This window comes from Fulmarus glacialis, unplaced genomic scaffold (assembly GCF_000690835.1).
Source record: "Fulmarus glacialis isolate BGI_N327 unplaced genomic scaffold, ASM69083v1 scaffold10145, whole genome shotgun sequence".
In the NCBI taxonomy this organism is placed as follows: domain Eukaryota; kingdom Metazoa; phylum Chordata; class Aves; order Procellariiformes; family Procellariidae; genus Fulmarus; species Fulmarus glacialis.
The window spans coordinates 1-15,801 of NW_009211147.1; the positions used below are offsets into that span (position 1 = coordinate 1).

The 15,801-nt window shown below is 36.7% G+C and overlaps 1 protein-coding gene across 1 annotated transcript in view; it reads left to right on the forward strand.

The window, feature by feature from the left end:
• Positions 1-87: 87 nt before the first annotated feature.
• Positions 88-15,801, forward strand: part of PARN (poly(A)-specific ribonuclease) — a 62,945-nt gene continuing 47,231 nt past the window's right edge. The window contains exons 1-15 of the mRNA XM_009577427.1: positions 88-163; positions 1,056-1,135; positions 2,692-2,759; positions 2,854-2,935; positions 3,624-3,684; positions 4,564-4,729; positions 4,938-5,003; positions 5,788-5,826; positions 7,762-7,804; positions 7,905-7,985; positions 10,470-10,526; positions 11,591-11,668; positions 13,261-13,304; positions 13,793-13,835; positions 15,545-15,620. Of these exons, the coding sequence (XP_009575722.1) occupies positions 2,698-2,759; positions 2,854-2,935; positions 3,624-3,684; positions 4,564-4,729; positions 4,938-5,003; positions 5,788-5,826; positions 7,762-7,804; positions 7,905-7,985; positions 10,470-10,526; positions 11,591-11,668; positions 13,261-13,304; positions 13,793-13,835; positions 15,545-15,620 (898 nt within the window). The 5' untranslated portion in view covers positions 88-163; positions 1,056-1,135; positions 2,692-2,697. The remainder of the gene's footprint in view (positions 164-1,055; positions 1,136-2,691; positions 2,760-2,853; positions 2,936-3,623; positions 3,685-4,563; positions 4,730-4,937; positions 5,004-5,787; positions 5,827-7,761; positions 7,805-7,904; positions 7,986-10,469; positions 10,527-11,590; positions 11,669-13,260; positions 13,305-13,792; positions 13,836-15,544; positions 15,621-15,801) is intronic.

Consider the following 15,801-nt stretch of genomic DNA (forward strand, 5'->3'; position numbering starts at 1 on the left):
GGCCGCCTCTGCCCGCCTGAGGGGCGGCGGGCTGCCGTGGGAAGTCCTTAGTAGTCTCAGGTGTGTTTTACCCCTTTACCCGCAGATTTTAAGGATAACCTAAACAAAGTTTATGAAGCCATTGAAGAGTCGGACTTCCTGGCCATTGATGGGGAGTTTTCAGGTACAGTCGCGCCTGTTTTGTGGTTGTGAACTGTTGGCAATATTTGTGCAGGGTCCCAGGTGCCCGAGTTTGCTCATGTAACGTGTTTCAGTCTTGGCTTTAAAACGCTAAAGCTAAGGCTACCACAAAATGATATGTGCGATAGCAAAGTTTTGGTCACGGAAAGGTACATGTCATACTCATGCTGCTTCTACTCCCTCCCCACAGTAACCTTTTAACATGTTAATTGATTTTCAACTGCAGCTCAAGAAAAAAAAGAAGATTATTTTATACGTGTCATGAAAGCAAGAGATTGGGATAAATAAGGGAAGCCCTGCAAGTGTTTGAACAGGGAAAGACAGCAGTAAGAACTTTTACGTTTGTAAACCCTGGAGGGTCTATGCACCAGAGAGATGCCTTAGGAAGGGCTTTAGCTTTGGGATACGGAGTTCAGTCAACCATGAAACATAAATGTGATCAAGATTAGGTTTTGTTAGATGTGGTGTTTATGGAATTATTGTTGGTTTTATGTATTGCTTAAGGTGACTAGGTCATTCAATAAATCTATGGACAGCACTCATCCCACTTTTAGTTTGACTTTGATTCTGCATTGTGTTGTAAAGACCATCAACATTATATTACTGGTAGATCTTTTCATGTTACAATCATGTAGAATAGGAACCAGAGCAGCAGAGCTTTTGCAGCTGAGCTTTACTGCTGGAACACTACCATTAAACTAGGTGGCTTTTATACCAAGACGCATACTTCTATGCAATAGAAAATCTTTCTCAACTGAAATAATCTTAACATGTACTTTAAGTGAAAACATTTTTCTTAAATTACCAGTTGCATTTCTTTGCTGTGACTAATTTTGAAAAGCTTACCCAAAGCAAAATATGTTCTACTTTTTCAGGGATCAGCGATGGGCCTTCTGTTAGTGCATTAACCAATGGCTTTGACACTCCAGAAGAAAGGTATCAGAAACTTAAAAAGGTAAAGTGTGTACCTTGACTAAAATGAAAATGCTGGAAAAAGGTTAGAAATCCTTAGTTCGGAATGGAGACAATGTAGGAAAATATAACAGAGGTCTGTAAAATTGAGTTACATAGAGCAGACGGGATTGCTTGTTTTATTGTCTCTACTAACACAAGAATTGGGGAGTGTTGCACTAAACTTGCAGAAGTCATGGTCAGAACAGACAGACATGATTCCTCACGCAAGAGTTAGTAGAACTTGTTAAAGTGTGTTGAGAGTGTTAAAATTTACAGTTCAAAGGGGGACTGAGTAAAAGAAATTTAATGACAGAGAAACTACATCAGGACTAGGGTCCTTCCCAAACTACCTCCCCTGCCAGCAGGTACAGTCCCTAACAAAACTTAAATGCCAGCTGTCACCACCGCCTCTGCCTCTCTGAAGCACATAAAAAAAACCCACAAAGGGTATGCTAGAGGACATCGAAAGAGTTACGAAAAATAGCCAGGTGACCACAGGAGACAACATATGGTGTGTGAGGCTCAAAAGGTCAAAACGGTGATGTTTTGGGTTGTGGGTTTAGTGTTTGGTTTGGTTCCCCCCACCCCCAAGAGAAAGGAATCAGAAAAGAGAAATGCTAAGTATCTCAGCACATGCTGTTTCCTGAAGTGTCCAAGGAGTCAATAAACACTGTTTACTAATATTGATAAGGGAATTACTGGTTAGTGCTCCTACTGAGAAATTAGGACAACAAATGGCAAAAACTGGGGAGGAGGCTTTAGCTAAAAAGAAAAAAATCCCAAACACTAAAGGAGACAATACAAGTAGAGACCAATCTATTGATATTTTTGATCTTTATACTCAAAGATAAGAGAAGAGGACTAATTTTGCCACCCATATTTTTTTCCCTATGATAGAATTGAATAGTCGTCTTTGTGTTTAAAATGGGTGTTTGACCCTCAGGAGGAACGAGTCTTTCAATGAGACCACAATGCTTGTCTGTTTTCTTGTACACTTGCAGTGGTGTTAAAAACCTTTCCAATATTGATACAACAATTATAAAATACTAGAGGACATGATGGTAAAGTGCCTAGTGACTATGCTAGTACATCTATCACGTTATCCACAGTCAGCCACGTGGATTAGAAAAACATTAAATGTATTATTATGTGTATTTGAAAACTACATACAGCCAGCGTCCCTCACAGCCTGCTCCCACACTATGGGGAGTGTAAATGAATGTTGAGAAGGAGGCTGACAGCTGCTTTGGATGCAGCATCTCTTGTGTGTGAGCCATAGGTGGAGAGAGATGGGACTTCCCTCAGTTCTTGTCTGTTTAGGGAATGGAAGTGCATACTACAAGTCATCTTTGGGCAATAGGAAGATGATTAAATGGGGGTGAAAGCTAGTTGAAAAACTCTGGTGTATTTACTTCAAAATTACCAACAGAACAAACTTTGGTTAAGATTTGCTTAATTTTGAAATGGAGAGAAGCCATATTTGTTGTGGATGCACCCCGGTTATCTTTAAATGTGTACAATTTTTATTCTCATGCAAAGTTTTCCTTTCCTTTCCAGCATTCCATGGATTTTTTGCTCTTTCAGTTTGGCCTTTGCACTTTTAAATATGATCACACAGAAGAAAAGTATGTTACTTTCTTATTCCTTGTTTTCTTAATTGAGGAATTTATGCAATAATATTGATAAGCTGTATTGACATGCAACTCATCTTTTTCACAGGTATATAATGAAGTCATTTAATTTCTATATTTTTCCAAAACCCTTTAACAGAAGTTCACCAGACGTCAAGTTTGTCTGTCAGGTTAGTGGAAAAACAAGTTTGATTTTGTTTGCTTAAGGTATACCTGCAGCAAATGTCTAAAAAATATTTCCAGGAAAACTCTACATCATTGTAGAGGGAGAAGTGGTTGGTTCTTTTAGCAGCTTAAAAGGCAGATAAACATAAGTTTCTGGGGTTCGTTTTTTTTCTTATAGAAGAAATAAGCATCAGTTAAGAGCAATCCCTAAAAATGAGCTTTAAGGGAATATCTTTGACTTCAGTTTTTAAATCTTGTTCCACATTACATTGTGTGGTTTCTGGAATTGGAGATAATGTTCCAAACCTGGCAGGATGATTCTTTTTTTTTTTTTTTTTTTAATTTCTTGTCTGACTTCCTGCTCCCTTGCTTTTTCTGTGTGATCCTTTATTCCTATCTGCTTATCTCACTTTCACTGCATCCCAGGCTATTGCCAGCATTTTTCTGGTCTCAGATTTGTTCTCCTGAACCATATTTTTTAGTGTATTTATTGTTCTTGTACTTTATGGAAGTTGAAAATAAATGACAAAAGTAGCATAGCCTAAACTCGCTGTGGCTTCTTTAGGGTCACAAACTTGGTTGCTCTTGACTTTGGACCTAGTATAATTTCTTAAGAAGTGTAAAAATAATTGAATTAATCTTTTTATGCCACAGATACATTGCAAATTGTAAAGCTATTTTCTTTTGTTGCAGAGTTCAAGTATAGATTTTTTAGCAAACCAAGGATTTGATTTTAATAAAGTTTTTCGCAACGGTGAGTTGTTTGAGTTTTTTTTCTTTCTTTCAATGTCTACAAAATTTATGATGACATCTTTCTTCATATTCTGCAAAAAGAAAAAGGCAACCGTTCATGATACTCTCTTAACACATAATGAAGTTCTTAGAATTATTCTGATCTACAATTGTGCGGGTAGTTACTCCCTTTCCAAAAATTCACTGCATAGATGCAACAGAATAGAATCCCTATTTAGATAAGTGCTTGATTGTTTATTTTTGTTTGGTGGCTAAACATAGATAGATTAACAAGTTATGTAGCTGTGCAATGGATCAGTAGTGACATTTTAGAAAAAGTATCACTGCTGCTGCAGTCTATTATTAAAACAATGCAGATAGCAAGAAAGAGGAGTGTTAAATACTTTTGTGATTGTCACCTACAGCTCTGCAGTCCTCAGGGTCGTGCCTTGTGCAGATGAGGCATATGGCTCTTAAGAGTACAGTGCTACCAGATAATCTGGCTCGAAGGAAGCCTGTATACACACAGATAACGAATGGGGTCTAGAACAGATGACTGAAAGGGAAGGATGTGTTTTGAGCCTTCAGGGGTGTAACACTGGCAAACGCTAGGTTAGTAGTAAGTCTTTGCTGAATCATACATCCCTAATTTCTTACAGTGAGGGTGGTGAAACACTGGACCAGGTTGCCCAGAGAGGTGGTAGATGCCCCATCCCTGGAAACATTCAAGGTCAGGTTGGACGGGGCTCTGAGCAACCTGATCTAGTTGAAGATGTCCCTGCCCACGGCAGGGGGGTTGGACTAGATGACCTTTAAAGGTACCTTCCAACCCAAACTATTCTATGATTCTAATTTGTCTCTAATTATGATGAGCTTTTAAATGTCTTTGTTTTGTTTTTAGGAATTCCATATTTAAATCAGGAAGAAGAAAGACAGCTAAGGGAACAGTATGATGAAAAACGTTCCCAGGCCAATGGTGCAGGATCTCTGTCATACATTTCTCCTAATGCTACAAAGTGTCCTGTAACAATTCCTGAAGACCAGAAAAAATTCATCGAGAAAGTAGTGTAAGTAAAATTGTTTAATATCCTCTCATGTTGTTGAAACTAAAACAAACGATTGTGACATGTTTATATGTTGAAGCTATTTTTATTAGTTCCTAGTTGTGAAATAGTTCTCTTTTCATTATGAAGTGTTTTCTTGTCTTTTGGGGAGAGCTGTAAACGTCATAAAAAGAAAATGGTAGATATAGAAGGAAATAATCATTTCTTCCAGGGAACAGATAGAAGACTTACTAAAGAATGAAGAAAATGAAAGTTTGGAACTGGAGCCATGTACAGGGTCAGTTTCTGAAATTACATATATTCTAAAAAAAAAAATATTTATTTTGGCCATATAGAATTAGGGGAGTGACAAGGAAGAAGAATATCTTTACTTGGGTTAACTGTAGCAAAATCTACATTTGACTAATCTCTGAAGGTTGAGAAAACATGGTAACTTATATGGGTGTCATACTCTGCTTTATGAGCCGTAACTTCTGCATGTAGTGACAACATATTTAAGTATAGCCAAGCAGTGTCTTGCATATGTGAGCCTCCTTTTGCTATTACTGAAGTGCTCCAAAAGCCTTGGATATGCATTTTAAAAACAAATTTCTCAAATGTATTGAGCTATCAATTATCCATAGTTGACACTGTGTATTGAAATTGTTTTTAGTGGGTCTCCTTCCAAAAGTCTATTTAGCTTTGGAGTCCAGATGTTTGGAGAGTACAGTTATGTAAAAAATAAAAATTTTAAAAAATTGAGTTTAGAAATACTAGAACATTGTGAAGCTAGGGGTAAGGTAACATCGCTGTATCTATATTCAGTAATCATGACTACAGAACATTTGCTTCTGAGAAGATATGTGGATAACTGTACAAAATGGTGTAAATGCCTTTACAACTTGGCAACTGAACATCAGAATTCAGTAAAACCCTTCCAAGCCTATAGGTTCTGGTAGCAGTGGCTTATGCTTTAAAAATCTTTCTACAAATGAACATGGAGCCGGCTTTAACTGAACATTATTATTTTGAAACGCTTTTGTAAGTGGAGTATTAGTAACACAATTGTCTTTTGATTTTAGATTTCAGAGGAAATTAATTTATCAGACCTTGAGCTGGAAGTAAGTTACTGGTAATACTGCCTTACTGTATATTTTTAGTATTTCTGATAAGAAATCTGGGTAAGATCTAATCTACTTCACCTCAGTGGTGATTCATTTAGACTTTTTTTTTCCTCTAAGAGAAGACTTTTATAATGTTCTGAAGATAAATTGCATTAAACTGGTTTGTGATGATTCATTTGAATATTTTAAAGCTTAGTATTTATTTTATCATTCCTATCTAAAATCTGTGAATAGACCAGCACAGCCTAGCATTACGTAACAAATGCAACTTGACAGGTTTTTAGTGAAGAGAAAGTGCATGTGCTTATATAGATTGCGGACTTTACTTGAAAAACTACTAGTTCTATAGTAGGTACTGGTATGTTTATAGTTTTCTGTTAGATGCCAAGTATAAGCATTTCTGATAACTTAAAAATCCTAATTCTAGTAGTAATCCTCTTCTCCTTTCTTGGCTTACTTTATCCCTCATCCTTGCCTAAATATGTCCCTCAAGGACTTAGGAAAAACTGTAAGGCTGTCGGGACTTCATTGTTCTGACTGCACTAGTAAAATGTGGAAATCTGTTTTTGTACATTTAGTTAATTCAGAGTTGCAACAGTATCCTGACACTCTGTTACTTACACTGGAAGTGGATAAAATAAAGCTTCCCTCTATAAAATGGAATCTCAAGAAGTGAGCTTGAGAACTAGTCTGAAAAAAAGAGGTGTTTTCAAGAATTTTTCTGTGTGGATTTTTTAGTATATTGATAGAATATCTATAGCTTCCAGTAGCACATAATGTTATGTTTGTCTGACACTTATTCTTGCATCTTCTCTCAGTGGATGGAAGAGTGTGTGCATGAATTGTATTTTTTTAACATTCAGCTGTGTTGCTTTATGTGTATAGAGCTGTGCACGTTGTGTGTGTATATTGTGTACACTCTGTGTGTATATTGGTGAGAGAAAGCAAAGTTGTGAAGTTAGCACGGAAATACTTAAAGCAGAAAACAGTGAGGTTATTGATTGCCCTTGTGTCCTGAAGTCTCCATGGGTCATTTTCTCTATTGAAGTGTTCTGTTGTGCAACAGTGTTTTGATGCATCCAAGGTTTGTGACATGAAGCAGCTTGAAAGTGAGGTCTAGATTCAAAATTGTGTGAGAAGTCAGGGTGGAGAGGACACAATAGTACTTTAGTATATGTTCTCTAGTACTAGTTTTAGTAGTAGCGAGAGGACGAAGGAAACATGCTGGTTCTCTGGTGGTTATATAATTGTAGTTAGTTTATTATAATGGGAAGATCAGAGTAATAGCTGCTCGTTAAGCAGTGAAAGACAATATTCTCCGACCTTGCTGTCAGTTGGATGCTCTGTGGCTCTGTGTATGATAGTATTTGGGTAATTAAACGTGATTGTGGCAGAGTGATGCAACCCTGTAGCAGAGGTAACGAAATTTGTATTACCGTTTCCTATTAGAGCTTACTGTTAGCAGGAAGTTCAGGGTTGTTTATAAACCCTAGAATAAGTGACTTATTAAAGGCATGCAGTTACCAAAGAAGCTGTCTTGTGGCTGCAAGTGAATGAGAGCTTTCTCACCAGCGTTTTGGTTTTGGATTTCAATCAGAGATTCTAGTTTGTGATGAAATATCTAGATGATGTTTACTTAATATTACTAAAATAAGAAGTTATAGGTTCCACAGCAATACGATGGGAAATTGCATAAGAAAGTACATTTTAGTGCTAGTTACTGATAGGTAACGTTAAGGAGGCCAATTTAACTAGCCTATTGCTTCAGATTTTCCATTATTTTAAGTTGAAATGGAACTTTAATAGTTCTTTTGCACTTAAGACTTACAGTAATAATGAAACATGAAATTACCAAATCACTGTTGTGGTTTCAATATGCTAAATGCCAAGTTAATAACTACTTATATTTACTTTTCGTTTGTTTTGATGTAGATATCCAAAAGGTATCCATGTTGAAACTCTGGAGTCAGATAAGGTAACTAGGCACGTTACTGCTGTAAATTTACAGAAACTTGCAGTGGTCTTAAATATGAATTTCTCAGTCATTCCTCAAACTACACATTTTTTTATTTTAGAAGGAGAGATATATTGTTATTAGTAAGGTAAATGAAGAAGAACGAAAAAGAAGAGAACAGCAGAAACAAGCAAAAGAACAGGTAAATAAGTTCCATTTCATTAGTTTACATGAAAGAGGGAGGGGGAGAATCTATGACTTCAATCAGCTATGCAAAACTGTGTGATAGGTTTTGGTAGTATTTCCCGTTTGTTTGGCTGTGGCTGTTGTCTGAACTTGATCTTCCAAATTCTACCAGATAACTCAGGCTTTGCAATGGAGCAAGAAGAGTTTCTCAGAGCGCAGTATCTCGAGCAGCAAGTGTGTTTGTGCTTTATGCAACATCATGTGCAAATAACTTTGCTGTGAAGGGGAAGAGGAAAACACTGAATGCTGGCAATGTTCTCTCTGCCATGGAGGAAATGGAGTTTTTAAAGAATGAGTAACTGTAGAATACTGAACCAGTATTCTGGAGCAGTGAATTCCTCCTCATATGAATCTGCTCTATCAGAGTAGCATGGTCTAGTAATAGGAGACATCAACTGATTGCGTTTATTGGTGCTGTATAACAATAGTCATTGCAAAAAGTCTTGCAGAAATTCTCGAGCAAGTTTTTACATTATTTGGATTCACAATCTGTCCTTGGAGTAGTACTCTGTTACAAAACTTGCTTGCTCTTAGTAGTCTGAGTTAAAATGTCCTGTACAATTCATATGTCATCTGACTTTTCTTGATAGAAACGTGCTGCACACAACTACTGTAATAACAAGTTGACTGGAAGGTCATGTCTGGTATATTCAGGCACTCTCAGCATTGTTTATGGGACTTGATATTTTTACTTACTGAGTCTGACACAAGTTTCAAGAGGTCATAAGACTTGAATTGTGGGAATTCTTGATCATGCTCTTGTGATTTGTGCTTACACATTTCAAGATAAAGTCAACTTGGGTGGAGCAAATAATACTTGCATGCAGAATGTCTCTTAAGAGGGAAAATCAACTAATGTGACATCTCTTTTTCCAAAAGGCAAGTTAGCGACAATTTACTATTACAGGAGATTTTTCTGAAGCCGTCTTTATAGGCGTGTTACTCACTCTGACTAGTGGCATTCAGAGCTGAACTAAAATAGCAGTGAATGTTTTTATTTCACTTCTGGTTGAACAAAGACAAATAATGCAAGGCAGAAATTACTTCCCTAGACCTGAAAAAGAAAAACCTGTTACAAAAAATTCCTGAAGTGAAACTAAAACAGATGCTGTAGTCAGATCCCCCCAAAACAATCTGAGTCAGTTTAAAATGTGTAACTTGCAGTATGTAATATTGTGTTTGTATAATATTGTAGTTGTGTAGTATTTCTTGGTTTTGTTTATATAAATAGTGAAGAATGTTTCTTCCCCAGTCTCAATTTTAGCATAAAAATACAATCTGATTTAATAGAAATAATAGTCAGGATCAACCTGTTGCATCTTATAACAATGTGTGTAAAATACATGGCTGAAGATACGTAGCTTAATTTTAGTATCTTCTTGAGCTGTTTGCAGTCTAATAGCTGTTGAACACTGTTGAAGATATTGTATTGACAATGAACTGACTACAGCTGTATTGGTCTGGTTGGGATGAAGTTAACTTTCTTCATAGTAGCCAATGAGTTGCTGTGCTTTCCATTTGTGGTTAAAACAAGTGTTGATACCATACAAGTGTTTTGGCTACAGCTGAATGACTCTTGCACAGTGCCAAGGCTTTCTCTCTCTACTCCACCCTCCCCCAAAAGCGAGTAGGCTGGAGGGGTGGGCAAGAGGTTGGGAGGGGATGTTCATGGTTATGGTGTTATCTTCCCAAGCAACCTTTAAGCATGCTGAGGCCCTGCTTCCCAGGAAGTGGCTGCACATCTGCCTGCTGATGGGAAGTGGTGAATGAATTCCTCTTTTTGTTTTGCTTGTGCATGCAGCTTTTACTTTTACTAAACTTGTCATTATATTGATCCATGAGTCTTTTTGCCTTCCTTAGAATTTTTTTCCTTTTTCCTTTTTCCTTTTTCCTTTTTCCTTTTTCCTTTTTCCTTTTTCCTTTTTCCTTTTTCCTTTTTCCTTTTTCCTTTTTCCTTTTTCCTTTTTCCTTTTTCCTTTTTCCTTTTTCCTTTTTCCTTTTTCCTTTTTCCTTTTTCCTTTTTCCTTTTTCCTTTTTCCTTTTTCCTTTTTCCTTTTTCCTTTTTCCTTTTTCCTTTTTCCTTTTTCCTTTTTCCTTTTTCCTTTTTCCTTTTTTTCCCTTCTTCCTCCCTATCCTCCGGGAAAGGGGAGTGAGCAAAAGGCAGAGCGGGTGTTTGGCTTCTGGCCAGGGTCAACCCACCACAATAGCTTGCGACTTGTCCTACTTTACAGTGAACTAGAGCGACATATAAAATTGGAATTCTGTCAGCAGCATCCTGCTTTGACCTCATGTATCTTCCAAATATTGACATTTCCTCAGTGGTCTGTTCTTGATTATGTCTGAGAAACAGTTTGAGCCAAACTGGTGTGTCTGCCAGTTCGCAGGTACAGTTTTGACATTTGTATTTGTGTTACACTGATGTCAGAATCTTTGCTTACAGGAAGAATTGAATGATGCGGTAGGATTTTCCAGAGTCGTTCATGCCATTGCTAATTCTGTAAGTTGACATGATTTTTAATGTACCTTTGGTTGTAAGAAAAAAAATTAATTAATTTAAAGAAAGAATTCTTTTACTGTTACATTTTGGAAGGTAAGATGAAATACAAGTTAGTGGCTTCTCTTTCTTTTTTTTTTTCCTCCTTTTTTTTTTTTTTGAAGTTGATGTTGCTTCATGTTTTAGTATGGTAGGTTAAGCAAGCTCTTAAACTAATGATATGAACAACCTCATTATCTGTAAGAGTCAACAATACCAATTTCTTAGGGCTCTTAAAAAGATTCTCTTAAGTAACTGAGCTTTGAGGGCTTTTTTTCTCTGTCCCGAAAAGATTGTTTGTTTTGTTTTGTTTTTCTGGCAGTTAAAGGCTTAATCAGAGAAGGTCATCTGGTTCTCTTCTACTTACATAGTTGAAATAGGCTATAGCTTTACATCTGTCCCCTTCAGCCCAGTTATTTTCATGTAGTTGTTACAGCCTGCTGTGTAGGGGAAAAAAAAAAATGTATGCATATTATTTTCTCTAGCAAATGGAGTATGCAGGGAAGGAGAAAAGCTGTCATGTCAAATGAATCAAAGTTACCATTTAAAAAATTTCTTGTACTTTTTCAAGAAGGAACTTGCTTGTACAACATCTGGCGTGAAAGCTTCTGCACTGTGAGAAGCCACATCATGCCCCTAATAGCTACCATATATTACAACCATAAAGAATATATTGTGAGTTGTTGTACAAGTTGTAAATTAAAAGGTAGTGGACTGAGAAATCACTTGACTTCAATCTTAAGTAGATTGCATTTGGAAACCAAGTTGTAAGTAGTTGTTCTAGTGCATCTTCTCAACATTTCAAGCTGCTGCTGAAGGCTGTAAGTGGTTGAGAGTAGAGGAAAAAGGAGTGGCTGCTCGGAGAGAATGGAGGAGTCTGTGGGGCAGGCAGAGAGCAAATGGGGAGGTTTGATTTGTGTTTGTTCCCAGCTGCCCTCGGCTAGCATCTGGGATAGGTGCTTTTCACAAATTGCCCTTATCATGGTCGTGATGGGAAGTGTAACTGACATTTAATGTTCTTTTCACAGGGGAAGCTTGTTATTGGGCACAATATGCTACTAGATGTTATGCATACCATACACCAGTTCTATTGTCCCTTACCTGATGTAAGTAATCTTCTGAGTGTTCAGATGGTGAAATAAATGCCTTAATGTATTTGTCTTTGGTCTTACCTCCAAACTTTCTTGTGAATGTACTCATAAGACAATCTGTTAAGAACAGAAAAGTATTTTAAAAAGAACACTTGCTACTTCTGTGCTACTGCCTTATTTTCTTAAATTTTCATGTAGAAAGCTTAGTTGGATTGAATTCTTCTCCTTTACATTTTTAAAATTTAAAATGTTCAAATTAAATGTTGGAATTGAATTGTGGTTTCTGCTCGTATCTGTTAGTCCTTCAGAAACTGCTTGGATAATGGCAGGTAAATTTAACTGACTGACTTGTTAAGATACTGGTTTGGAGCATTTTTCCCCCTGTAGTTTACGAAGTGGGAATACATGTTTTCATATAATATAGTACAATTAATAGAATGATAAGAAATCTTGTAGCAGGATGATGTTCATTGGGGTGAAGAGGTGGAATGTCTGGATAATTGGAGAGAGCATACTTTCATGACTGCAGTAGGGCAGTCTAACAGTTCATGACTGCAATAATCTAACAATTAAGTTAAACTAAGCAATGTATTGGCACTGAGGACATTATCTGAAGAGGCCAAAGGTCTCATTGGAAGGATGGCCCGCATAATGATTATATTATTTGCAATCCTCAAGGGCTTGTGGGTGTTACGGGAAAGACTTGATTATGAGATGGGAGAAAAAGGGGTTTGGGACCTGTTTGGACGGTGTTGGAACGTAAGCAGTTGTCAGTTGTTCCTGTACTTTTGACACTTGGAAGATCTAAACCTGTAGGCAGTCAACTGTCCACCTGGAGTGACTGCATATATTCCATTGACATATTAAATGCTGAGAACATTCAAGTAAGACTGTTAACACAGCTGGAATTAGAGGTAGTATAGGTTATATAATAGAATAGGGTATTCATAGAATCATAGAATAGTCTGGGTTGGAAAGGACCTTTAAAGGTCTTCTAGTCCAACCTTCCTGCCATGGGCAGGGACATCTTCAACCAAATCAGGTTGCTCAGAGCCCTGTGCAACCTGACCTTGAATGTTTCCAGGGATGGGGCATCTACCACCTCTCTGGGCAACCTGTGCCAGTGTTTCACCACCCTCATTGTAAAAAATGTCTTCCTTAGCCTAAATCTATCTTCTTTTAGTTTAAAACCATTCCCCCTTGTCCTGTCGCAACAGGCCCTGCTAAAGTTTGTTGCCATCTTTCTTATAAGCCCCCTTTAAGTACTGAAAGGCTGCAATAAGGTCTCCCCGAAGCCTTCTCTTCTCCAGGCTGAATAACCCCAACTCTCTCAGCCTTTCTTCATAGGAGAGGCATATTGGAGGTGATAGAACATATCTCTTATGAATCACAGATAAATCAGAAATAATTAGTCTGTAGTTCTATGTAATTGCAGGTGGTATTTATGGTAATGCTGACAAATACATCTCTTATGAGATGAGAATTCAGTCACTGTATCTCAATTTTAGAAGCTGATTGGATAATTGTAGCTATTGCTATCTATCATCCTGAGACTGATAAACAGTTAACTTATTTGGATTTTATCTTCTGGTTTAATGTTAAATTAGGACCTAAGTGAGTTCAAGGAAGTAACATCATGTGTCTTTCCCCGGTAAGTTCTTAGTTCAAACTTCCAGCTGTTTTAGTATTGTTTTAGCAAGCTGATATTGTTTGTCCTAGCCCTGTTACCTAGCTGTTACTGGAAGTATAATTGGGAACAAGTTAGATAAATATAGTTTTTAAAGTATTCTGTAGCATCTCCTTTTCAGAAAAGCAGTGCTATTGTTCTGCTTCTTGGCAAAAGATGCAGCTTTGCTGCCTGCTTGTTTTTGGCATGATGTTTGGTGTTTTGAATCTGCACTACATTTGGAACAAGATTTATTTGTTACTTATTGTTTGCATCTCTTGCTATTGCTTAGTTGCTGTCCTTTTTCATGCTGAACAAAGCCAAGGAGTGTTTTGGCTGCTCTAAGATCTGAGAGTAATTTTTCACTAAGGTGAAACTGCTGTTTCCCAGCTAATACACCAAAACATCTTTGAGGATTTGGCAAAATGGACATTCTTCCATTTCAACTTATTTAGCTCTTACTTTGTTTCTAGGCTGTTGGATACTAAATTGATGGCAAGTACACAACCTTTTAAGGTAAATTAATATAATATTATAGAATGATTTGAAGATACAAGTTTGCATTAAGCGTGTATTGAAACAAATTATTATTTTTTTAGAGAAAAATGTCTAACAATGTTTTTTGTGATGCTCCTTTTTTATAAAAGAATGATTTTTCTTAACCCCTTCTCTAAACTTACAGAATTCTTAGAATACAAATTTTTACTTTTGTAAAAGTGACTTTTGTGTTTGTTCCAGTTTTAAGGTAACTTAGCAGCTTTGAATTCCAAAATACGTACATTTTTTGCTACTTAAAATGTGATTAGCAGATTTTTTGTCTTGTAAATTAGCACAAGACTGCGTGTCTCCTCAGGAGAGGAAAAAAAAAAAAAAGCATTATTCATGAACAAATAGGACCTGGAAGCTGCTTGTATACTCAAAGCTCTAGAATATTGTGAGTGCTGACTTAGATTTGTCTAGAAAAAGATGCTTGAACATCATCATTAGGTTCTATTGTGGCCTGCTGCTCAGTGGGTAGTCAGCAGGAGAAATAAATTACAGGTTTCTCTTAAAACCTCTTGCAGCATGAGTTTCATTCTTCCAAAGAAGTATTGAGGTAAGTGGTCATGCTCTCTTGCTTTCCTGTGTGCCTTTGGAATGAGTGAGTTAAAAAACATGCTGGTGAAGCAGCATCTATTTTTCTGCATACCTCTCTGACTTCAGAGCATTGCATTACAGAAAATCTCATTAACATGTACTTTGTAGGTATTTCTGTAGTAAGAACAGAGGCTTTTGTATTCTGAAAACTAATAATCCTGTACAAGTTTTATGTTTGGTACACTTATGTTGATATTCGTAATTTTTACAGTAGATGCTTGGGTTTTGCTATCAAATGGTGCTTTGGGATGCCAATATAATGCATCATTTGATCTTGTTCATTGTACTGAGTTCTTGATAACTTTCCAGACTGCAGACTTGATGGTAACAGTAAACAGCTGTCGTGATTTAGAACCAAAGGAAATTTGGTCCTCAAAAATTTCAGACAACTTTAAGAAAGATTGTGCGAGCTTTTTTGTTTTCTCTTGCTATTGATTCTGCATGTTTTTTCCATTGTTCTGATTGACAAAGTATATTTGATTATTCAGGAAGTTTAGTTTGAAGAAATTAATAATCTATATATCTTTTTGTGACATTTTATATATGCATATGTAGATTCAGTAATGCAACTCAGCTAAGCTGAAGAGTAGGAGCAGCTTTCTGATTGTCAGGCATCTTTCATTGTCTTTGTATTACTTTAAATCAGCAGTATTTACCCTTATAAAACTATTCAAGAATGTCCAGTCAGCAAGCACATTTCAATACTCACCTTGAATGCCTTCAACCATTATGATCAATATTTAGGATATTTTGCCGTGCTGTTTGTGCTGCCTTTTCACCTGCCACATGTACATGCATGGAACCAGATTCAAATAGAAATACTACTTTTGCATAATTCATCATCAAGAATTCTGAAAAGTATTAATAAATGCTTGTGACTCATAGATATTATGTTGTAGGTGAGGCAAGTTAACTTTTTAAAACTTGCCTTGACAGACTTCTCTGGTGTATTAGTTTGAAATGAGGCTATGTATAAATCCTTAGAGAACACAAGGTGGCAGCAGTAAATACTCATTTTATCCTATTTGATTTCAGTTTCCAGGGAAAATGTGCTTGGCATTGGCAGTTAATGGTGTCTTTTCTTGCAGGAGATTATTAATAATACATCCCTTGCAGAACTGGAAAAGCGTTTAAAAGAGGTTCCATTCAGCCCTCCTAAAGTTGGTAAGGATATATTAAAATGGTCTTATTTCTGAAATGTTTTCCTCTTTCAGAGGAAAGAAAGTGTTTTGATTATTTTTGTTCTTGGTCTGAAATGTAAATTCTCCTATTAATACTTAGTGTTTTGATGAAAGGGACTTTAAACATGGGCGATATACATATAGTGCAGTTGTATTTAGAACTA